Genomic DNA, 24,622 nt, shown 5'->3' with positions numbered 1-24,622 from the left:
ACTGGGGATTCATCTGTGTCCGGGGGTGAGGTGAGACCCCCGGGCAAGTGTGTAGAGTGGGAAGAGACATAAGCCTGAGGAGCAGCTACATTCGAGCTCCCACTGGGGATGAGGAGCCCATGGAGCTGACCACACGATCATCCTCCAGTAGATGGTAGGCCAAGGCCATCGGGATTCTGGGCCTGAGAGAGAGTAGGAACTGGGGATGGTTCTTCCACAAGGCTTTTCCATTGCCAAGAATGTTCACAAGCAGTGCCTCCTTTGAATCTTACAGTATCCATACGGAGTTATGGGGAAGGCGGACTGGCTTCACTGCCCACCTTCTACAGACGAGGGCTCAAAGACAGCCGGGCCTTGTCCATGGTCATGCCAGGAATCAGCAGAAGTCTGGGTCCCAGAGCTCTCCCAGCTCCCAGGCCTGAGCCCTCTCCATGCCGAGACACCACTGCTTTCACCATCCAGAACCCAGGTCTGGGGCGGCCTTGACACACTGCAGCTGCCATATTCTGGGTCTCGGTGGCCTCGTAGCACAACAGAGGCTGATAGGCTGAGCTATTGGCTAAGGCCCCCGACAGGCTTGAGTGGGAAGGGTCAAAGAGCACTGGGCAAGTCACTTCCCTGCTCTGAGTCTCCCCCGTCATCACCTGTAAAATGGGTTCTCAGCTCACAGGGTTTTATAGGAATCAGATGAAAAACTGGAATCAAAGGCCTTGTTTTGCAGGCCCTGCTCAAGACGGGGGAAAGATAAGGAAGAGGAGCACAAGACTGGGAGCAGCTGGGGGAGGAAGTGTGGAAGGGGAGGTCTGGATTTGGAGGAAAGGGAGCACTGGACTAGGTTTTCTGCTGGGTGTGGGCAAGTTAGAAGGGAAAAGAGAGTCCTGGCCCCGGGGGGCTCACAGCCCCTCATGTGTCACCGTCAGCCCTGCGGTCTTCCTCATGCCCATATGAAATGATGACCAGGCCTGCCAGCTCCACTGTCAGGCGTCTCTCCCCTCACTCTCACATGGCTCAGCAGCAGCCTCCTTGTCAATCTCTTAACCCAGCCTCCCCACATCAAGCCTTCAGCGGCAACCCGGCCTCCCTAAGACAAATGTGCCCTTAGGTCTATCAGTGGCCCCAGATAACGGGCAAGGGGCAGGCAGGCCCTCTGGCCCCACCGGCCTTGCTGGCCTTCCCTCTTAACTACTGCAGTCCCGACGTGTGGGCTGGTGCACACCTCCATGCCTCTCTGCACACAGGCTCCCCCCACCCCCCCGCCCCCAAACGCCCAGCACCCCTCAGCTGATCCATCTGCAGAGGCCCTCCTCATCTCTGCCGTCAGCTCGGCATCCCCTCCTCTGTGAAACCTCTCTGAACCCCCAGAGAACACCCGCTCCTCCGGGCCTCCACTGTGGGACTGTGACCAGCCCGGTTTAGACTGGTCTGCGGCCCGTCTTTTCTTCTAGGACGGACTGTGGGCTCCCCAAGGCTGTAGCCCCCAATGCAGGGCCCCACGGCCACTTGCTGGGTAACCCAGTGGCTGCAGGAAGGCACACGGGCCCCGGGACCTTGCTTCCTCTCAGCGGTGGGGGTCGGGGCCGGCTGACCCCAGAACCAGGCACGTCGGATCACAGCACTCCTGTCCCCCAGGCCCGAACGCTCCCGGGCGATCTGCGAGCCCCACGTCCTCAGGGTCGCGCGCGGCCACCACCCCGGCCCTTGCTTTCCGCTCGCCTCTCCCGGCCCCAGCCCGCCCGTCCCCGGGCCGCTGCTCCCGCCACCCCGCCGAGCCGGCTCCTCCTTTGCTGGGACGCCTGCGCCATCGCTGTGCACCTTTCGCCCCGGCTCCCGCCGCTGCCTGACCAGCCCTGGCAGCTCGCCCGGCACAGTGCGCCCGGCCGCCGCGGCCGGAGCTCAGGAAACGCGGGACGGCGAGCGGGACGGAAGAGAGAAGCAAGCGACGGCGGGGCCCTGCGGGGCGCGGGGTTCACCCAGCCCAGAGGCGTGGGGGCGGGGCGCGGCGGAACCCGGCCGGCCTGGTCTCCGGCAGCGCGGAACTCGAGGCGCGCGCGCCTGCGCCGCCCGGAGGGTTGAGCGAGGCGCGCCCGCGCCGCCGGAAGTTGCCGCGCTGTTCTCGGCGCCGGGGCCGTGGCCGGAGGGTCGAGGGGCTCCATGGAGCAGCCAGCGCCGGACGCCGCCGGCGACGAAGCCATGGACGCATTCCTGGAGAAGTTCCGCAGCCAGCCTTACCGCGGCGGCTTCCGCGAGGACCAGTGGGAGGAGGTGGGCGCCGGGTCCGCCAGCGCGGCCGCCGCGCCTGCGAGCGTGGGCTGTGGAGTCGGACGGGCCGCGTCCCCCCACCGCCGGCTCTGACCCGGGGCTCCTCGGAGCGCGTCCCCGCTTGCGGAGTGGCCCTCGCGGCAGCAGCGCCGGGGCGGCGACCGAGGGGGCGGGTCGCGGGCCGGGAACGGAGAGCGCTCGGGGCCTGGTGGGTGGGCCGTTCTTGTGGGAACGCGGGGACCGACGGCCTCTGAGAGGTCGCTCTCCGCCGACGGGCGGGACACGGAGGCCTGGCCGGGGAGAGAGCCGGTCGTGAGGAGTTGCCGGGAAGCTTTGGTGGAGACACGGAGCTGGGCCTATGGAACGGACAATCCTGTGGGTCTAGTTCATTCTCTTAACGTGCAGGAATTTGCAAAGATCCCGCTCTTCATGAAGCAAGCGCCGTCGGAGGTTGACCCGCGGGAGAACCCTGACCTGGCCTGCCTCCAGTCCATTATTTTCGATGAGGAGCGATCTCCAGAAGGTACCTTCCGCGACTCCCGCGTTCGTTTCTGTCTCCACTGGATTGAGGTCGAGTGAGTCGCAAGATTCTCGTTGGTAACAAGAAGTTCGCCTGGGCTCGGGTCGCGGCGGCCGCGTGCGCGCCTTGGGGTGTCTAATGCCAGGCCCTGGGAGGGGTGGCCAAGACTGCCCTCCAGAGCACCGGACAGACGCGGGTGACGAGGGCCGGCGCCAGGCGGGCGGGAGTGGGCTCGCGGTGGACGGGCGTTGGAACTGAATCTTAACAATCTGTAGGTTTTTACTGGGGGAGGACGGGAATTTGCATTCCAGGGAATAGAATAACAGAAGCAGAAGAAGTATAATTTCGCCCTATTTTTTCAGTAACTAAAAAAAAAAGTCCTTTCCTTAAGAGCTAGGATAAATGTATTTTTCCTTTATGCCTTTTTTTTTTTTTGTAATCACTTAATAATTTACCTTGTAAGATATTTGGAATTGATTGTAGCATTAAGTACGCGTGACTTTGTTTCTCCACGTTGATGCCCAGTTTTATAGCATTAATTTTTTGAGTTTTCCGTCCCTACTGGTTTCTTCTAATTGGTTTATCATATATTACATTATTGCATGACTTAGAATATTTTTTTTCCTGCTTTTTCTCCCCAGATCCCCCCAGTACATAGTTGCACATTCTAGTTGTGGATCTTTCTAGTTGTGGCATGTGGGATGCTGCCCCAGAGTGACCTCTTGAGTGGTGCCATGTCTGTGCCCAGGATCCGAACCAGCAAAACCCTGGGACCCAGCCGGGGAGTGGGGAAACTTAACCACTCAGCCACAGCCCGGCCCCTGATTTAGAATATTTTTAATGAGCCTTTTAAAAAACAGAAAATAGTGATTGTTTCTTCTCTTCTTTGCAGAACAGGCCAAGACCTATAAAGATGAGGGCAATGATTACTTTAAAGAAAAAGACTATAAAAAAGCTGTGATTTCATACACTGAAGGATTAAAGAAGAAATGTGCAGACCCTGATTTGAATGCTGTCCTTTATACCAACCGGGCAGCAGCACAGTACTACCTGGGTAATTATGCCATTACTTTGTGCTTTGTAAAGAATTAATTTGTGATGAAAGCCTTTATGATGGCTAGTGGAGGCTTTGAGAGTGTCAGAGGAGGAGGACCTGCTGATCCCAGAACCTAGGATAGTTTAATTGAACTCTGATCTTCCAGGTAGACTTGGTGAAAAGGGAAACCAGATACATGGTAGAATTCTATCTGAACCAAATGAGTGACATCAAATATCTTAATACATGAGTTGGTATGATCTGGGATTTTTGAGCCCAAATGCTTCTGCTCTCTCAAATTTTTTTTTTCTGGACTCTTTACCCTCTTCCCAAGGATGCTAGAAGGGTTTGAGATCTTTGTGTGAGAGAAACTATATTAATCTAAGGGAGAATTTCTCCAAGAGTAGTCTGTGTGACCCTTGAAGTAAAAGATATTCTTGGGACGAGTAAGCTTGGAGAGTGCGGCTTTTTGTTGCAGATTTGCAGTGCACATTAGTATGGTCAGGATGCTGAGCAAACCCACAGCGAAGGACTTGACCCTGTGATTCTCAAGTTTTGTAAGCCTCCTCTTCAAGCAACACTTCTTAACGTGCAGGACTGTTCTGCAGATGTGACTTTGGGAAACACTGGTTCTTTGGTGGCATTACTGGTGACTAGTCTTGGTCATGTTAGACCCTTGTTTCTTATCACAGGGGTTAGAGAGGACCTGCGAATGGCCTCAAGCATTTCTGAGGGGCTGGTAGAGAATAGCCCTGCCCTGTGGTCTCGCTGGGATGAGTCTCTTGGGACTCGTCACCATTTGAGCAGAGTTTCTCTTCAACCATAGTCTGCTTCAACTGTTTTCTCCTTTAGTCTGTTTCATTGCAAAGTTCTAAAAGGGAAAAGTAGGATGGAACTTCAGAGATTGTTTGGGCTGACCAAGCCCCTCATCTTACATAGGCCCAGACAGGGACCCTTTGCTTAGTGCCAGAACCTGGACTAGAAACCCAGCCCTCCAACTTCTGGAGGAATATGCTTTCTTCATTCAGCAGACAGACGGAGGTCTTGTTCTGTGCTGGGCACTGTACTGTGAACAAGAGCTACGTAGTTCCTTTCCTTGGGGAACTTAGAGAATGTCACGTATAGGGCTCCTAAGACCAAAAGCACCTTGCAAGAAAAAACCGTGTGTGTGCGATACCAGAGGAGGAGATGCATCATAATCAGAGCCATTCCTTAAATGATGAGTCACTGGTTTGACTTAAAAAGCACTTTCACATTTGATATTCCTCCTGACCTCATAGCTTTATCCCTAGTCAGCAGAGTAAGAAACTAGTCAAATGTAGTAAATCTAGTAAAATGAATTGAGGGTGCACAGTGCTAGGATTAGGATGCAGAATCAGGTTTGATTCAAAGTGCACTGCATGGGAGACGCCTGTCCCCACATTTCCAGAGGTCCTTGGTGCTGGCAGTTCCTTAGTCCTGAGTACTTTGTAGGGTCTGCAGTACAGCTTGGTAGCTTTGGGGCTTTTCCTCTGCTGGCTGAGAATTCAGTTTTCTCAAGCCTGATTAGTCAGTTAGCCTTTGTCCTTTTGTTTTCCGGCTTTAAAATGTGTTCTATGTTGTCATTCTTCTTGTCTCTAGGTTTATGGCTTTTTTTGGGGGGAAGGATGAATGTGGTGGGGGTTGAGTTAAATGCATGTGTTCAGTCTGTCACCTTTAACTAGAAGTCTTTGGATCTCTTTTATGTGCATTTTTTCCCGTAGTTAAGATAATGCTGTTCATCCAATTTTGTATTCAGTTCTTTTCACTTAATTTTATAACAAATAATTTCACTTGTCATTCAAATTGTGAATACTGTTTTAGTAGCTACATAAAATTGCATTATATGGACATACCAGTGTTTACACTATTTGCTTTAGCATTCTATACATTGTTGAGTAAATAGCTGCTTTTAGGTTTGTTTAGGCAAAATAAACAAAGTTAGTGATAATGTTGTCCTAATAATTCTGATTATTCTTAGGCTAAAGCAGATTTAACAAACTGGCTCATAGGCCACATCTGGATCCCTGGCCTCCTGTGATCTAAAAATGCTTTTTACATTTTTAAAGGATTGTAAAACTAACAAAGAAGAATGTGTAACAGATCATATGTGTCCTGTAAAGCCTAAAATATTTACTATAGGGCCATTTACAGAAAAATTTTGCTGACTCCTGGGCTAGAGTTTTAGAAGTGAAATGAATGGGTAAATACCAAACTGTTAAGTAATATTTACAGTATAAACTAGAAAGTGACAGTCTACCTGACGCCCTTCTAGTTTGGATAACCAGTGTGTATGAATGCACCCTTTTTAAAATGCACCTACACCCACATATGTGTCTGTATATTTAGATTGGTTTGTTTTAGAAAAATAGGCTTCTATACATATTGAACCACCAGTGCAAACAGTATAGCAAAGACATTCTGTCAAGCCTTTTACATGCAGATCTGTCTTACTCTTTTTAATGGCTGCATAGTATTCAATAGTATGGATTTACCATCATTTATTTAATCATTACTAAATTGAGGATATTTCGGTTACCTCCAGCTTTTCACAGTTAAAAGTCATGCTGCCATTAATATGCTGTTACATTTATTCCTGCAAATTTGTGCAAGTTTTTTTTTTTTTTAAAGACTTTTTTTTTTATTTTTTCCTTTTTCTCCCCAAAGCCCCCTGGTACATAGTTGTACATTCTTCGTTGTGGGTCCTTCTAGTTGTGGCACGTGGGACGCTGCCTCAGTGTGGTTTGATGAGCAGTGTCATGTCCGAGCCCAGGATTCGAACCAATGAAACACTGGGCCGCCTGCAGCGGAGCGCGCGAACTTAACCACTCGGCCACGGGGCCAGCCCCTGTGCAAGTTTTTTTAAGGATAAATTTTTAGAAGAATATTCTTGGGTCAAAGTGTGTGCACAAAGTGCATGCTAATTTGCTCTCTTAATTTACCCTTAGAGTGCCCTTTTTCCATATCTTCACCAATGCTGGATATTATCTGTCTTTAATTTTTACCAGTTTCGTGTTAATTTCTCTTATTATTAGTGATGCCAAGCATCTTTCATGTGCTAGCCATTTATAGTTGTTCTGTGGGTTGCCTGATGTTATAAACATTTCTAAGGCTCTTGAGTACAGTTATATTTTTTTCTAAAAACTGTTGCTCTGATTTATATTTCTCCAAGACTGTACAAGAGTGTCTTTGTGTTTACACACAAAATTTTGGAAATATTCTGACTCCACACTCTTCTCTCTTTTACTAAATGGTGTTTTGTTAGGCAATTTGCGTTCTGCTCTCAATGATGTGACTGCTGCCAGAAAGCTCAAACCCTGCCACCTCAAAGCCATAGTAAGAGGTAAGTCTTGTAGAACTACAGTATGATTGTCATTATGGAGAAGTTGGCACTCGCTGCACCACAAGTGGAGACCTTTTAAGCTTTGATATTAAGGTGCTGAGATACTAATGAAGTCACCTTAGTTTTGCAGTCTTGGTATTAAGTTCTTGGTCCTTATCAACAGCGATATGCCATTTTTAAAAGAATTCTCTGGAGAATAATCTAACCCTTTGTGTTTTAAGAATTTGTAGAGAAATTTAAACTCCTCGTTTTAAATTAATAAAGAATAAAGTTAATTAAAATAAAGCAGTTCGAAAAGCCACATTCTAATTTTTTTTCCAGATTAGCTGATTGGAAGGCAAGATCGTCAAATGCCATGTTAATGTTAATTAACAGATAAGTCATGGGACCTTTGCTGATAACTCTGATGCTGAGATGTTCCCAGATTATTTTTTGTTTTGTAGTGTGACCTTTCGATGTAATAATAGTACTTTTATTACTTTTATCCTTCACCTTTTCTTTGGGAAGCTCTAAGGTGCTTCGCGAACTTTAATTTATTCATCACATATTAATCTTTCCTGTATCCCCATGGACCAACTTAAAATGCTTTATAAAAGTTCGGCTTCTTTAGGTACTCATGGTTGGGGTGGGTAAGTAGAGCCCAGTCCCTCCGCTATAGGGAAAGAAGATACTGAACAGAGATTGGCAAGTAAATTGAGTGTAGTCCGATGGATTTGGCCGCAGGCTGGAAGTATGTAATCCTTAACTGAATAGTCAGTTTTACCTTACCCTGTGACCTTGGCGAGACACCCACTCTCTGTATCAGTTTGCTCATCTCTGAGGTTGGATTCTGTTGACATCTAAGCTCATGCAGTTCTGATATTTTGAATTTCTGTGGAAAACCTAAAGAGGCTAACTGGAGAAAAAATGAACATGATTAAAGGAGAGGCAGCTCAACCCTGGAACCATCAGATTGATTCTAGGAGAGACCCGACGTCTTTGCTCTTGCCACTGTTTGAGGAATGCCTGAGGAAAATTCTGCCTTTTCTTCTCATTTAAAAAAATTATCTGAGATGGGCTTTTTTCTTCTTGTTTGCAGATGAGGAACCTGAAGCTCAGAGATGCTCAGTTCTTTGTCTAATGTCTCGTTAGTAAATGACAGAGCCAGATTTCCAGCCCAGATCTGTCTGATTCCCGAGCCTGTACTGTGCCATTAAGCTGTAGCCTTCCGTACTTTAAGAGTCCTTAATGCCAGGGAGGCTTACAGGAGTTTTGAGCTGAATGGGCCCTAGAGAGCTTTTGGATCTAAGATACAAAAAGTATTCTTCTTGTCTGGGGAATGCAGCACAAGGGGCTGTATCATCTGTTTTTCCTTCAGGGTGCTGCCTGGTAGTTGGTAGGAGTGGGGCTCCTGCTCACGTAGGGTTCTTTTCATGCCTGTTGTCCGTGGATTCTAAGGGTTCTGGGTTCTGCAGGTGCCTTATGCCATCTGGAACTGAAAAACTTTGCCGAGGCTGTGAACTGGTGCGATGAGGGGCTGCAGATAGATGCCAAAGAGAAGAAGCTTCTGGAAATGAGGGCTAAAGCAGACAAGTTGAAGGTTGGTGACAGAAATAGTAGCCAGTTGGCATTTGTTAATTAGCATTAATTAATTAGCATTCCCCAGATTGTGTCTTTTGGGTCACTGTAAATTTTTTCTTCTTTAAAAACAAAACCCAAACCAGTCCCTACCCTTGGAACTCCGGAGACAAGGACAGGTAAACAAACATGTAAATAAATAGTTATAATGTGACAGAGGCAAGCAAGAATATAGTGTGTGTAGTAGTGCTATCCGACACTGCCCTGGCTAAGAGCAGGGCAGAGCTGGGGTGGCAGAGAAGCTTTGGGGAAAGAGGTGATGCCTGAGTCTAATCCCTTGAAGACTCAGCAGGAGTTTACTCAGTTCAGGCGGGGGATGGAGGTGAGGAGAGGAACATTCCAGACAGGAGAAAGCAGAACTGTATAATTTTGAGCAACTTCCTGATGTTTCTGAAACTCAGTCCCCTCTTTGAAATTAGTGAACATATGCATACCTCAACAACAGTTTTCAACAAAAAATTACAAGGCATGCAAAAAAACAAGAAACTATGGCCCATACACAGGGAAAAAAAATCAACAGAAACTGTCCCTGAGGGACTGCAGACATGGGATTTACAAGACAAAGACTTTAAACTACCTGCTTTAAATCTGTTCTACGAACAAAAGGAAACAATGTCTAAAGAACTAAAAAAATACATATATATGAGAATGATGTCTCATCAAGTAGGGAATATCACTGAAGAAAAATTGTAAAAAGGAACTAAATAGAAATTCTGGGAGCCGGCCCGGTGGCACAGCCAAGTGCACACATTCTGCTTTGGCGGCCCGGGGTTCGCTTGTTCGGATCCTGGGTGCGAACATGGCACCTCCTGTCAAGCCATGCTGTGGCAGGCATCCCACATATAAAGTAGAGGAAGATGGGCACAGATGTTAGCTCAGGGCCAGTCTTCCTCAGCGAAAAGAGGAGGATTGGCAGCAGTTAGCTCAGGGCTAATCTTCCTCAAAAAAAAAAAAATTCTGTAGTCGAAAAGTACAATAACTGAAATGAAAAATTCACTGAAGGGCTCAACAGCAGAACTCTGAAGATAGGTCAGTTATGATTACCCAGTCTGAGGAACAGAAAGAAAAAAGAATAAAGAAAGATGAAGAGAGACCGAGAGACCTGTGGGATGCCATCAAGCATATCATCATAAGCATAATGGGAGTCTCAGGAGAGGAGAGTGAGAAAGGGGCAAAAGAACACTTGAAGAAACGACAGTCAAAGGCTTCCCAGACTTGATGAAAAACAGTAATCTACTCTTCCAAGAAGCTTAATAAAACTCTAAGTAGGGTATACTTAAATCTACACCCAGACACATCATCATCATAACTGTTGAAAGTCAGAGACACAGAAGAGAATCTTAAAAACATCAAGAGAGAAGTGACTCTTCACATATAAGAGATCCTTGATGAATTAACAGCTGAGTCCTCATCAGAAAACATGGGAGCCAAAAGGCAGTGGATGAAAGAAATTCAGTGCTGAAACAAAAGGACTGTCAACCAAGAATTCTATGTCCAGCAAACCTCTTCTTCAAAAACTGAAGTAGAGGAAGAAGTAAAACTCTCCATTGGCAAATGATATGATCTTGTATATAGAAAATCCTAAGGAAGCCACGAAAAACTACTGGAACTAATAAATTAGTTCAGCAGGCTGGTGGGATACATCAGTGTAAAAAAATCAGTTGTCTCCCATAGATACTTAATGAATATTCCAAATGTGAAATTAAGAAAATAATTCTATTTACAATAGCATCAAAAAGAATAAAATACTTAGGAATAAATTTAACACAAGTAGCATAAAACTTTACTCTGAAAATACCAAACATTGTTGAAAGAAATTAAACCTAAATAAATGGGAAGATATCCCACGTTTATGGATCAGATCTTAATATTGTTAAGATGACAGTACTCCCCAAATTGATGTACAGATTCAACACAATCTGCATCAAAATTCCAACTGGATTCTTTGTAGAAATATTGGCAAGCTGATTCTAATATTCATATGAAAATTCAAGGGACTCAGAATAGCCAAAATAATCCTGAAAAACAAAAAGAGGACTCACACTTCCCACTTTCACATCTTACTACAAAGCCATAGCAGTCAAGACATGGTACTGACATAAGAATAGACATATAGATAAGTGTTAATAGAATTGAGAGCTCAGAAACAAACTCTCACATTTACAGATGATTGATTCTCATCAAGGGTCAATGGTGAAGGAATAGTCTTAAACAAATGATTCTGGGACAACTGCATCCCATATGCAAAAGAATGAACTTGGACACCTACCTCATACTATATACAAAAGTTACCTCAAAATGGATCAAAGACCTAAGTGTAAGAGGTAAAACTATAAAACTCTTAGAAGAAAACATCGGCATAAATCTTCATGACCTTGGATTGGGCAATGGTTTCTTAGCTATGACACAAAAAGCACAAACAACAAAAGAAAAAGTAGGGGGCTGGCCCAGTGGCGCAGTGGTTAAGTGTGCACGTTCCGCTTCTCAGCGGCCCGGGGTTTGCTGGTTCGGGTCCCGGGTGTGGACATGGCACCATTTGGCAAAAAGCCATGCTGTGGCAGGCATCCAATGTATAAAGTAGAGGAAGATGGGCATGGATGTTAGCTCAGGGCCAGTCTTCCTCAGCAAAAGGAGGAGGATTGGCAGTAGTTAGCTCAGGGCTAATCTTCCTCAAAAAGAAAAAAAAGGAAAAAGATAAACTGGACGTCATCGACAGTAAAAACTTTTATGCTTCAAAGGACACCATTGAGAAAGTGAAAAGAGAACCCACAGAATAGGAGAAAATACTTGTAAATCATCTATCTGTTAAGGTACTTTTATCTAGGATATATAAAGAACTCTTAACATCTCAGTAATTAAAAGACAACCTAATTTTTTAAATGGGCAAAGGATCTGAATAGACATTTCTTCAAAGATGATACACAAATGACCAACAAACACATGAAAGGTGGTTAACATCATTAGTCATTAGGGAAATGTAAATCAAAACCACAATGAGATACTATTTTACACTCACTAGGATGGCTGTAATTTTTTTAAAAAGGAAAATAACAAATGTTCATGACGATGTGATTGAAATGATGAAACCCTCATATGTTGCTGGTGGGAATGTAAAATGGCGCAGCCACTATGGAAAACAGTTTGACAATTCCTCAAAAAATTAACCATAGAATTATCATATGACCTAGCACTTTGACTCCCAGGTATATACCCAAAAGAAAACAAGTATGTAAACAAATACTTACACATGATTGTTCATGTTAACACTGTTCATAATGGCCAAGAAGTGGGAAAAATATCAAAATGTCTGTCAACTGATGATAGATAAAATGTGGGAAATCCATGCAACGGAATATTATTCAGCCATAAAAAGGAATGAAATACTGATACATGTTATAATGTAGATGAACCTCAAAAACCCTATGCTAAGTGAAAGAAGACAGATATAAAAGATCACTTATTGTATGATCCTATATATATGAAACAGCCAAAATAGGTAAATCTATGGAGTCAGAAAACACATTAGTGGTTGCCAGGGGCTGGGGAAATGGGGAAATGTGGAGTGACTGCTTAATGGGCTTGGGGTTTCCTTTTAGGGCGTTGAAAAGCCTTGGAACTAGATAGAGGCGATAGTTGTACAATATAGTGAATGTACTAAATGCCACTGAATTGTATACTTTAAAATGGTTAATTTTATGTCATGTGAATTTCACTTTAATTAAAAAAAGTAAAATATATACTAATCCTAAAAGACAAAATTATTGATAAATAGGACTTAGTCAAAACTAAACAATTTCTATTCTATAAAAGACATCGCTAAGATTAAAAAGCAAGCCACGGAATGGGAAAATATTTTTAATACATATATCTAACAGGATTTGTATCCAGAATACATAAATCTATTCAATATGAAAAAATTTTAATGTGGCAGAAGTGAACAGACAGTTCTCAAAAGAAGATTTACAATAAGCACATAAAATTATGCACATTATTGTTAGACTTCAGGGAAATGCAGATAAACCTCATCAGGATCCCAGTTCACAAGACTGTCAAGACCAAATATTGGCGAAGATGTGGAGCAACTGGAACTCTCATACATTACCAGCGGGATGGAAAATGGTACAGCCACTTTGGAAGTCAATTTGACAATTTCATACAGCTGTCCTGTGACCCAGCAATTTCACTCCTAGGTATTTACCTAAGAAAAATGAAAACACGTTTATAAAAGAACGTGTATAAGAATGTTCATAGCCTATTTATTCATAATAACCCAGAAAAGCCCTTGTATCCAACAATAGGAAAAAAGATAAGCAAAAATGTGGTATATTCATATGATGGAATATTACTTGGCAACAAAAAGAAAAACTCATCAGTGATGGGTTGGGAGGAGGGTTGACTGCAAAGGGGCGTGTGGCGACAGTCGAGGGGGTAGAAGTGTTCTCTGTCTTGGTTGGAGTGCTGGGTACTCGGTACACGTGTGCCAAAACTCATTGAACTGTCCACTTAAAATCTGTAAATTATACTTCAACAAAGTTGATGATTTTTGGAAAAAAGGGCAGCAAACTCCACAGTTCAGGGATCCTCCTGCCTTTATTCCACTTTATGTGGGCTGCCAAGACCCCAAACTTCAGGTAAGCAGGAAGCCACATCCACCCACTTGCATCCTGTAAATCAGTGAAAGCAACTTGGGACAGAGCCCAAGTCATCCTTAATCATCCATCTTAATCGTTTTCTAGTGTGGACCAGGCACTGATTGGGCGCAGCTCAACTGTGAAGGCAGAATTGGACATAGTCTAGCAGTGTCCGTTGGGTGGCATGCTCTTGAGAGAGCAGTCAAACGTCCTGACGGCGGGAAGGGGTTTTGCAGCTCTTGGCAGACTGGAATGGAGAAAGAATGGCCAAGGATTATCAGTCATTGTTTCCCTGAAAGGATGGACTTGGTTCACAAGGGAAAAAAATCTGTGTTAGCCTTTTTGGGGCTTTCATGGGAAGAATGAGGAGTGGTTGGTGCTATATTTTGGGGCAGGTGTCAGCAAACTGACCCACAGGCCAAATCCAGCTTGTGGCCTGTTTTTGCATGTTCTGTGAACTAAGAAAGTTTTCCCCCTTTTTAAAGGGTTATAAACAACAAACAAAACCAGATAATATGCAACAGAGACCATATATGGTCTGCAAGGCCTAAAATATTTACTATCTGGCCCTTTACAGAAAAAGTTTGCTGACCCCTTTAGTCCACAGTCCTGAGGGTAAGAGCAGGATCAGCTGCTTTTGAGGAGATTAGCAGGAAAAGGAAATCTCCATTACATTTCTGCCAGGCTCAGGAGACTGATGGTACTTTTCTCTCATGGATTTTCATTGTGCAAAAGGCAGAGCCTCTGAGAAGGTCTTGCGCTGGGTTTTTCCAGTGTATTTTTCTGTACCCCAGCCACACCAGAGAAGTTGAAATGCCCCATGGGCCCTGATGTCAGTCCCTCTACTGAGAATGTCCTTTCTCCTTCATCCGGTGGAATCTTCCTTGTCTAGCTAAAGCCCCTCCTCAGAGGGGCAGAATCAGTTGTTCCCTCCGCTGTTTTATACCTCTCGGTTCTCACCACCTGGGTAACACGTGACCTTTTACTTGTCTGTCCCCCTCGGTAGACTGAGCTCCTTGGGTACAGGATCTATAGATTTTTAAATTTCTGCTGCCACCGGTCCTGGCGCCCAGACATGCGCTTTTTAAGTAAGTATTTATTGAACTGAATCCGGCCCCTGGTATCCCTTGACGCGGGAGGCTGGGTTGGATGGAGACCGGAGATGGTCTTTTAGGCACAGGCTGGTGTAACGGAATAGGAAGCAGGTTCTCTAGAGCTGATGCACCTGAACTTCATTTCCAGCGAACTGAACAGAGGGATATAAGGAAAGCAAAAGTGAAAGAAAAGAAGGAGCAGAATCAGAATGAGGCTTTACTCCAGGCTGTCAAGGTGAGTTCTCAGACCGTAGGCCCTCACAGTTCTTGTTAAATCCACTAGTCCTGAAGCCTCTTGGGAACCTTTCTTGGGCTGCTTTACCTGAATGAATTTGTTCGTCTGCTTCGGTGAAGCGGTATGAAGAAGGGGCTCTGGAGCCGGACCCCTGGGTTCAGTCAGCTCTCCCACGGGTGTGCATGTGTTGGTCTCAGGGAACCTACGCTGAATACTTGGTACGGTCAGGCATCACTTAATCTCACAGTCGCCTTCTGAGGCAGGTAGGTCTTCTTGCTCGTGTTTTGCTGGATGGTGACGAAGTCTCAGACAGGCGAAGAAACCTCTCAGAGCTAATGTGTGTCAGAGCCAGGCCCTTGTTCCTAGCCACTGTCATGCTGCATCCTGAGGAAGTCTGACGTTTTAGGATGTTGCTTCTCTACCTATAACAACAGCAACGAAATTCTACCTCCCCTTCCCTCTCGTCTCTGCATTCTAAATGAGTGCAGTCTGATCCAAGTCTTGCTTTTACCTAAGTACCCAGCAAGTCTCCTGTTGAGCCTGGCTTGCTTGGTCCTCACAAGGGAGCTAGCACCTGCCAGGGGATTGTGGGGTAGCTTCTTGGTTTCAGTCTCTGTGGAGCTAACTTATGCACCCATTTAAGTTCCTTGTTGACTGAGAACTTTGCAGTACTAAGATGCTCTCCACTAGTCCTCCCCACAACGAGCAATCTGTTAACACATATTAACAGATTAAACAGAATGGAATACACTAGATTCTCCATCGAATCCTCATTCACAGTGAGGGATTTGGCCATTTTCTAAAATGTACAATATTGGATTGCCCAGACATTTGCATACAGACCTTATTTTTGTTTTCTCCTTCAGTCTAATATCTCAAGCTTCAGTGTACATAAGAATCACTCTCCATAGTCTACACAAAGCCACACCTACTATATTTTACCGCTGGTGAAAATATAAAAGCAAGGGTCAGCAAACTGCAGCCAGTGGATCACAGCCCTGCCTGTTGGCTTCGCTGTTACCTGTGGCCGTTTTCACACTACAATGGCAGAGTTGAGTAGTTGATTTCAACAGAGACCATTTGGCTCACAAAGCCTAAAATATTTCTTACCTGACCCTTAAAGGAGAAGTTTGCCAACCCCTGATTTAGGAGATCGCAGTCAGCGGTAATTTTGATTGCATGTAACTTTCCCCTCATTTGCTAGCTTAGGAACCTCCACACACATAAGAGGTGACTACTATTCAGACCTTTGATTTATCCTTATTTTTACGAGGCAGTCAAGATTAAGTCAGTGTGCATTATTTTTAATATTCCATGTCCTAGCTAAACTGAAACATTTGCCATTTTTGTACACACCACCCTCTTGATCTTTTCAATGCCTTTGCACATGCTGTTCCTTGGGGTGGAATGCCCTTCCACCCTCCCCACACCTTTATTTCTCTGCCTTTCAAAGTTGTTCAAGGCCTGGCATGCCCTGGTTGGCCTGCAGCCCCAAGGCTAAATTCACTATTCATCGTCCGCAGTTCCACAGCTCCACTTCTTACCTTATGTGGTACTTATTTCCAGAGCTGTCTCCCCACTAGACCACGAGCAGGGGCTTGAGGGCAGGAACCACATCTCGCTCGTCTCTGTGACACAGTCTAGCACGTGATAGATGTTTGGTGAAGGTTGGTTAAACCAGAGCGACACCAGCGGTGTGCCAGGCCTCAGGGTCGTCGCAGGTGCATCACGTGTAGAGCTGGCCCTCAGGGAGCTGGCTGAGTTAGAGTTTCCCTGTTTTGGTGAAATGGGTTTGCATCCTTCCACACAGTAAGGGGCTGTGTGTGCGTTTCTGTCTTTAACCCAGGCTAGGAACATCAAGTTAGTCTCGGAAGCTGCCGGTGAGGATGAAGATTCGGCCTCAGAGTGTCCTGGTGAGCTTTTCCTGGATGGGCTTAGCTCTGGGAACCCCTGTGGAGCCAGGCTGAGTGTAGATGACCAGGGCAGATTGAGCTGGCCTGTGCTTTTTCTGTACCCAGAGTACGCCCAGTCGGACTTCATCTCAGCTTTTCACGAGGACTCCAGGTACTTACTTCCCAAGAGCCCTCTGCTCTTGCTTGCATGCTCTTTCTCTGCTGTCTTGGCAGGAGGGACAGGTGGACTTTTGGTTGAGGAGGGAAGAGAACGGTTTGGAGGGTTTCACAGTCTGGTTGGTATAATCTGTTGGGCAGCTGATTGCTCCCTTTACTGACTAGCTCTGCAGTGACGGACACAAGTCTCACCATCATGCTGACTGGGCTAGTCAGTAAACACCACAGTCCAGGGTTTGTCCAGCACTGGTACACAGCTCTGAGAGATAGGAAATCATGCAGGTAGTACATGCAAAGTACCGAAGTGTATATTAGAAAAAATATAACCAGCAATTTTAATGTCTGATTTCATAGAGTTAATGCTTAAAATGTGGCTAAATGTAAGGAATGTTGTTAAGCCTGTGTCAGCTTAGAAAAAAGTATTATGCCCTAATAGGACAAGTGATAACATACATTTTGGGCACTGTTGCCAAAATGGCTTAAGCCTGCATTTCATGTTTTATACATTCTTGATGTCTCTGTGAATTCGTGTCTGGGGACTGTGATGTGGGAAAATAGAGCGATCATGAGTTATTGATACCCAGAAAGTACATGTTATATCTATAGGTTTATTGATCATCTAATGGTGATGTTTGGTGAAACGCCCTGTTGGGACTTAGAGCAAAAATATTGCCCTGATAATTTAGAGGTAAGAGAAGTTTTATTGTGTTCCTCTATGGGATTTTTTTGGTTGGGGGGCAAGGTTTCACTGCCTTTAAAAAAAAATTGTGGTAAAATATACAGAACATAAATTTTACATTTACATTTTAACCATTTTTAAAGTCACAGTTCAGTAACATTAAGTACGTTCACATTGTTGTGCATCCATCAGCACCATCCCTCTCCATTTCATCATCTCAAACCGAAACTCTATACCCATTAAACTAACTCCCCATTTCCCCTCTCCCTGCCCCGGCAACCAACACTCTTTGTGTCTCTGTGAATCTGACTACTCTAGGTACCTCATCTAAGTGGCATCATACAGTATTTGTCCTTTTGTGTCTAGGTTATTTCACTTAGCAAAAGGTCTTCGAGGTTCATCCATGTTGTAACGTGTCAGGAAATCCTTCCTTTTTAAGGCTGAATAATATTCTATTGTTGGGATTTAAAAGAAAATAATCACAACTCACAGTGCAAAGAATTTGTCTTCTAACCATTTGAGAGTATGATGCCAGCTGATGCCCCATCACCCTTGAATACTTTACTGTCTGTTTCCTACAAACGAGGACATTTTCCTTCACAATCCCAGTCGACCATCAGAATTAGGAAATTAATGTTGATACACTAAGTACCATCTAATCCTCAGACTTCATTCCGTTTCACAAATTGTCCCAGGAATGCTCTTTATGGCAAGGCGACCTGTCGAGAATCCTACTTTGTTTTGTACTTGTTGGTCATGTCCCTTTAGTCTCCTTCAGGTGATGGAAGAGTTTCTTAAGTCTTTCCTCGACTTTCTTGATCTCAACATTTTTGAAGATTTTGTTAGTGCCATCAGGTTGATGCTGACTCCTGGCGCCCCTGTGTACGGCAGAGCAGAACCCAGCCTGGTCTTTTTGCACCATCCTCTCCCCTTCTAGTGTTATATCAGACAGCACTCCACTGCTCTTCATAGGGTTTTCATGGCCAATTTTTTGGCAGTGGGTGGCCAGGTCCTTCTTCCTAATCTGCCTTAGTCTGGAAGCTCTGCTGAAAGCCACCCACCATGGGTGACCCTGCTGGTGTTTGTAGCACAGCTCTCAGCATCACAAGACGTAGCCGCCACAGTTGACAGCAGACAGACCGGTGGTGTGGTTCCCTGACCAGAAGTGAACGTGGGCCCCGGTGGTGAGAGTGCCCAGTCTTAACTGTGAGCCCCCCAGAGCTGGTGGTCTACAGACGAGTTATTTTGTGTAAAGTCCATCAGTGCGGGTTTGTCTTGTGTTTCCTCATGACTAGATCTGGATTATGCATATTTGACTGGAACATCACAGAAGTAATGCTGCGTTCTTGTTGCAGCCTATCAGGTGCATGATTTCAATCTGTCCCATAACTGACAATGTTCACTTTGATCACCTGATTGAGGTGGGGTCTGCCAGGCTTCTCTACTGTAAAGTTACTCTCTGCCCCTTTGTAATTAGTATTTTATAGGGAGCTGCTTTGAAATGATATAAATGTCCCATTGTTCATCAGGCCTTCAACATAATCATTTATTTATATCTATATCAGTGGATTTATGGTTTCCTGTTTGATTCATTGAGTTATAATCTATTACTATGATTATGTTATGCTCAGATTAGCCCAGCTTTGGCCAATGGAAATCCCTTCAAATTTGTTTCTGTGTCCTTTTGACTTGTCTTCATTTTTTACGCACTTCCTTGCTTTCTGGCAAATTGTGCTTCCCTTGCCCCAGCTCTGGAATCAGCTATTTTTTCCCAAGGAGTCCTGGTTCTTTCTCATGGAAAATGGTATTTAGAACCAAGATCTGTGCAATAGGTGTATTCATAAGTATAGGGGCGGGGGGGGGGGTGCTCACTGCTCCAGTGCCGTGTGTGTGTGTGTGTGCGTGTGAGTGAGTGTGAGAGAGAGAGAGAGAAAGAGAGAGAAAACATGAGGTCTCACTGACATTTCCAATTCTAATCCAACACCACAGGATCTATTTTCTCCCTTTTTCTATTTGTAACAGTGGCTTCTATTCTTCATATATTTGTTAGTTTGATCACTCCCCCTATATTTAATTCTCCTCCTGTCAACACCACTGTCCCGTCTCCCACAGGGAACCGTCCTCACCCTACTTGGCCTCTTGACTCTCACATCAGGCTCCTGCCCCAGCATGGGTTCCGTCCTCATCCTATGCACACTCTGACACCCCACATTGCTCAACCACCCTGCCTGAACATCCTCCTCATCCTGCTTGGGTTCTCACTCCCCAACAGGCCACGCCCTGCCATGAGTGGTTGCCCTCCTCACCCTGGTTGGGCCCCGACACCCCCTATCAGCTGTCCGCAAGCATGGACACCCTCCTCACCCCACATGGGCTCACATACCCGCCCTGGACAGCTATCTTACAAGGGAGCCCTTCTCACCCTGCTTAGACTGGCCGGCCCCCATGAGGATACCCTCCTCCACTGGCCGGGCTCTGACACAACTCACCCCCCTGCAGCCCTCTTGTGCAGACATCTTCCTCACCCTGCTTGGGCTTGGACACCTGCACAGGGCTGTCCCCTGCCTGGACATCCTTCTCACCCTGGTCGGATTCTTCCCCTGCTCTGGGCCATCCTGGATTTCTTCCCCCACACCTAATGGCTCTAGGACCAAACTGTTAGGGGTGGAAAAGCTCATAGGCCTGGGCTTGAGTCTTGGCTCCTCTTGTTTACTAGTGGGGCTTTTTTGGTGAGTTATTTCCTTTCTCTGAGCCTTGGTTCTATCTTTGGAAAATGGAGCTGTAATATCTTTCTTAGTGTCATGGGGAGGACTGAGTGCTTTATACTGCACAGCTCTGTAAGGAGGCATTCGACTAATAACAGTTGCCTCTCTTTAACTTCTCCCTAGACTTGGCCTCAATGTGCCTAGTGCTACCGAAGCCCCGTATTTATATCTGACTCCTGCTCCTCTGTTCATCTTGCAGGTCTACTTTGAGGATGAGGACAGGGCAGAACTGTACCGGGTGCCTCCCAAGAGCACCTTGCTGCGAGTGCTGCAGCACCCCAGGTGAGTCACCTTCCTGGGGCTGAGTGATGCGCAGGCACCATCTCAGGGATACAGCCAGCTTCTCATGCCACTGCTGATTGGTTGCCCCTCCCTCTGCCCTGGACACAAAACTGAGTGAGACGGCAGCCATGGAGATTCGCCCGGGCGGTTAGCCAAACAGGTTGCAGTGTTTGCACTGCAGCCATGACACCCTCAGACTGGGAGAACTGGACAGGGCTGGGCTGAGAAGGGAAAAGCTGCCTGACTTTTGTACCTGAAGACAGCTGGGATTGCCCTCCTATGCTTGTGTCCCCAATATTATGTGGAAAGAGCACTGGTTCTTGAAGTCAGACACCATCCTTTACTGGCTGTGTGACTCCAAGCACATACTCCCTCCCTGGGGCTGTTTCCTCACCTCTAGAGTGGGACTAATAGCTCTTGCCTACATACTTCTCAGGTATTTGAGTGCCAATGAGAGAGAAGTTGAAGTGCTCTTGTAAACCGTGAAGGGCTGACCTCCTGTAAGAGGGCATCTTTGTTAGTAGTGGTGGCAGTCAGTAGATTTGGTCGTGGTCTCTTTCTTCAGCTTTGAGGTGTCCTGGACTATAAGGGAGTGCCCTCAGTAAATTTATAAGTTGAGTCTTGGACAGCTTTTCCCTAAGCTTTGAGCAAAGCAGATGCTCTGTATGTCGGCTAAGAGCCCAGTGTGTTAGGGGACCGAGGGTGCTGGGTGTGATGGGCATGAGGCTGGAGAGCTAAGTTAGGGCCATGCGTGAAGGCCTCGAATGCCCTGCTGAGGATGTGAACTCGCTCCTGATGGTGGTGTGTGGAGCCACAGAGGGTGTTCATTTAGGTAAAATTTACAAGTAATGTACAGATTTTAAGTGTACTATTTGATGGTGAGGCCTGAAGTGGGGGATCGATTGGAGAGTGGTTTAGGAGGCAGACTGGAGGGGAATTGGTGATGTGGTGACTGACTCGGTGAGGGTGTCCAGCTGGTCTAGAGGCTTCTGCTTTGGCCTGGCAGGTTGGAGGTGAAGATTTCTTCAGATATGATCAATGACTTCTCTTGGCAGTGTTTTTTTCTGGCCCCAAATCTCCCTTCTAGTTTATAGACAGAGTTGTAGCTGTTCATTTTCTCATTGTTGGCAAATTACCCAGAATTCTTGAAGGGCCTGAGGTCCACTCTTCCCCATCTCCAGAAAGATGGGGGAGAAATCTAAACAGAAAGCAGATTGACCTGTGGAGGAAAAACAATTTCATGCTTCTCAGAAAATGCAAATGCTGTTGGGAGTGATTATGTTTTAAATGACTAGCACGGCAAGAGGCTACCCAGGACAGGGTTCTGGCAGCTTCAGATCCTGAACTGGGTGGAGCCAAATTACAGGCCCCTGTCCAGGTCCAAGTCCCCTGGGTAATGCTGACACCCCTCAACCTGGGAGGCCAAGGCCTTGCCCACCTCTCCAGGCTACCCCTCTCTGTTTGCTTTATTCCCCAACAGCAGCAAACGCCCTGGTGACCTGCACCTTGTGGCTTTTGCTCCCCATGCCCCTTCACTGCCCCTTTCCAAATTAAAGTCAAGCTCAGACATGGCATCTTCCAGGAAGCCTTTCCCTTAGAGAGAAGCATGCCCCTTGGACTAACACTGTGCCACACAAATGCTTCTACAGTTGTGCCTTGCTATCATTAATCGATTATTTATCTCCCTCCCCCAAGACATGAGAGCAGGGACAGTGGTTTTTGTTTGTTTTTAATCTCTGCTTTCAGCACAGGGCCTGTCTTACTGTGGACACTCATTGTTGAATAAGTGAATAACAGCATGTTCTTGTAGTTTTATTTCATGTTTAGCCATGGATGCATGTGATGCTGGGGGACTGTCCCAAAGGTTCTGGCTAGGTTGTAAGGGGGAGAGGGTCATGCTAATCTGCCAGATTTATAAACAATCAACCAAATAAATGTGCCAAACTTGCCTTTTAATGTTGACTCGCATCCAAAGCTTCACCTTGAGTGTTGTTGGGAAGGTCCATGGATGATTAAGATTGCAATTCAGTTAATCCCTCTCTTTGTTGTATTCACTTCAGGTACTTTGTAAAAGCCCTGACCCCGGCATTTTTGGTCTGCGTAGGATCCTCTCCTTTCTGTAGGAATTATCTCCAGGGGAGAAAGGTACACCAGGTAAAGTGACGGAGCCAGGCTGTGGGAGCCAGGCCCCCTGGATCTCCTCCCTCACCCTCCTCTGCCTGGAATCCAGCATAAATCAGCTGGACAGACTCTTATTTCTGTCACCCTGGGGACAGTCCTTCCTCGCATCGTGGTTGGGCAGGAGCTGCTGACTTCCCTGAACTGCCGCCCTTCGGGTCAAAGTGCTGAGTCCAGCTGGTCTTCACTCTCCTCCTCTGATACAAAACTCCGTTTCTCGGTCATGACATCCTGGGACTCACTGTGAGCTGTGTTAACCACGAGCCTCCATCTCCGAAGGGACCGTCTGCTGCAGTTCCGCAGCACCTGACCCGAGGGACTCACTGGCCTGTGGCCAGAGGCAGGGTCCAGTGACACGGTTCTGAACCTTTGTGGAGTTAGAGGCCTTCGAGAAGCTGCCCCTCCAGCCGCACATGCCCGCAAACCACACGTGTCATTTTAGGGCACTGAAGAGCCCCCGGCCTCCAGGCACTCCACGAGCACAGAGGGTGCTCCGTGGGGATGCCGCAGGTGCCTTGGGGTGAGGAGAGCCGAGTCCTGGCTCTGCAGCCATAAAGCCTACAAACTGGGATCTTCCAGAACCCCTAAACAGTTTGCCAGTTTTCTTGATCTCTGCAGTATGGAGAACCGTGACAGACGTGGACAGTGGACTCTGAGTGCCTCTCCAGTTTTCACATTTTAGGATTTTGTGCCTTTTAAACTGGAAAATCTTTTTGCATGCTGTCATTGTTGTAGGTTCTATTTTTGTCTGCAGCTGTTTGCCCCTCCTTCCTAGAGGACTTTATGTCTCCTTACCTGGAGCCAAAGGACTCCTGGCAGTGCGTTCCCCAGGGAGGAACGCACTTCCCTGCTCCTGACAGGGGGCGTGAGCAGACGTGTCCACACAGAAGCTCGAGGGGCCAGAGTGCTCTTTCCCCTCTGCCATGAGAACCTACTTCCCAGATAGGGGCTGTTCCTTCAGCCTCTGTGCCAGAATGGTAAGACACGCGGAGCAGAGCTGATGCGGCTGGCCTGCAGCCATTGATTGTAACATGAATGAGAAATAAGTGTTTGTTGTAGTAATAAGCACTGAGATTTGGAGCTGGTTACTATAGCAAAGCTAACTAATACATCATTAAACTGAAACCAGCTGCTGTCCTTACGATGGACTCATTTGGGGTTTTGTGCTGTGTGCTTCATTGTCTTTGAAGGACAATTTGCTGTGGAATATTTATACAAACCATGCAGCTGTCCTTCCAGCTGCAGGTCCCTGCCTGTGGCTTGTGGCAGCAAACAGAAGTCCAGCCTCCATCCTAAGCCTGGCTTAGGCCATACTGAGGCCACTCTCTCTCACTCCCCAGCTAGACTCCTCGCTTGGATCTCTTTGTAAGAACTCAGCACTTTGTGTAAGAGGCCTGACGTCTCGTTACAACAACCCTAGCACACACTGCAGGGTTCCCTGGAGCAGCCAACCTCACTGTCACAGGGCAAAGCAGGTTCCAGAGTGCCACCGGACTCATCTGTGACACAGACTCATTCCCTGCCCCCTTCCTGGACACTGAGGCTGGGGTGAGATATCACATGAGAGTGAGTTGTACATTCGAAATATGCACACCTGACAAGGGTCGTTAAATGACCTTCCTCCTCATCACACAGCCCTCAGAAGGCTCCTGGCAGGCAGGCTGGGTCATCCACCAGCTTCCGCTCCACCTTCCCTGCAGTCCCTGCTCCTCCCTCTAGCTAGGGTGGGGCAGAAGTGGGAAGGCGAGAAGAGAGACTTAGACTGTTAGACCAGAGTGGGGCCTGGTGGCCGCTGACTTGCTGTGCCTGAGTAAGAGCCTGCTGCTTGGAGCCTCTTCCATCTGGACAGTGATTCACTGTACCCCCTCATAGGCTCCTCCAGGGCACCTCTGTGCA

At 46.6% G+C, this 24,622-nt stretch overlaps 1 protein-coding gene and 1 long non-coding RNA gene across 7 annotated transcripts; one reads left to right on the top strand and one right to left on the bottom strand.

Moving 5' to 3' along the window:
- Positions 1-1,825: 1,825 nt before the first annotated feature.
- On the top strand, positions 1,826-23,867 carry TTC4 (tetratricopeptide repeat domain 4). Of its 6 annotated transcripts, none has more exons than XM_014737438.3 (11): positions 1,826-2,262; positions 2,665-2,782; positions 3,672-3,833; positions 7,099-7,176; positions 8,631-8,755; positions 14,667-14,753; positions 16,600-16,817; positions 17,429-17,510; positions 20,466-20,548; positions 22,609-22,702; positions 22,825-23,867. In XM_014737438.3, the coding sequence occupies exons 1-11, from the start codon at positions 2,152-2,154 to the stop codon at positions 22,858-22,860; spliced, it is 1,194 nt and encodes a 397-aa protein (XP_014592924.2). In that variant the 5' UTR covers positions 1,826-2,151; the 3' UTR covers positions 22,861-23,867. The 6 variants fall into 6 exon arrangements, 5 of the variants coding, with proteins under 5 accessions (XP_014592924.2, XP_023485011.1, XP_023485028.1 ...); XM_023629251.2 differs by having other exon boundaries at positions 2,040-2,262; positions 2,665-2,834; XR_011431071.1 differs by lacking the exon at positions 17,429-17,510.
- Positions 12,633-16,601, bottom strand: LOC138920233 (uncharacterized). The gene is made up of 2 exons (XR_011431073.1): positions 16,298-16,601; positions 12,633-12,991 (listed from the first exon to the last, which is right to left on the bottom strand). It is a non-coding gene; the product is annotated as an uncharacterized lncRNA (long non-coding RNA).
- Positions 23,868-24,622: the final 755 nt, after the last annotated feature.

This window comes from Equus caballus, chromosome 2, assembly GCF_041296265.1.
Source record: "Equus caballus isolate H_3958 breed thoroughbred chromosome 2, TB-T2T, whole genome shotgun sequence".
NCBI classification, from domain to species: domain Eukaryota; kingdom Metazoa; phylum Chordata; class Mammalia; order Perissodactyla; family Equidae; genus Equus; species Equus caballus.
Note: the sequence above shows the minus strand (reverse complement) of the source record. Positions and strands in the feature narration are given on the sequence as shown.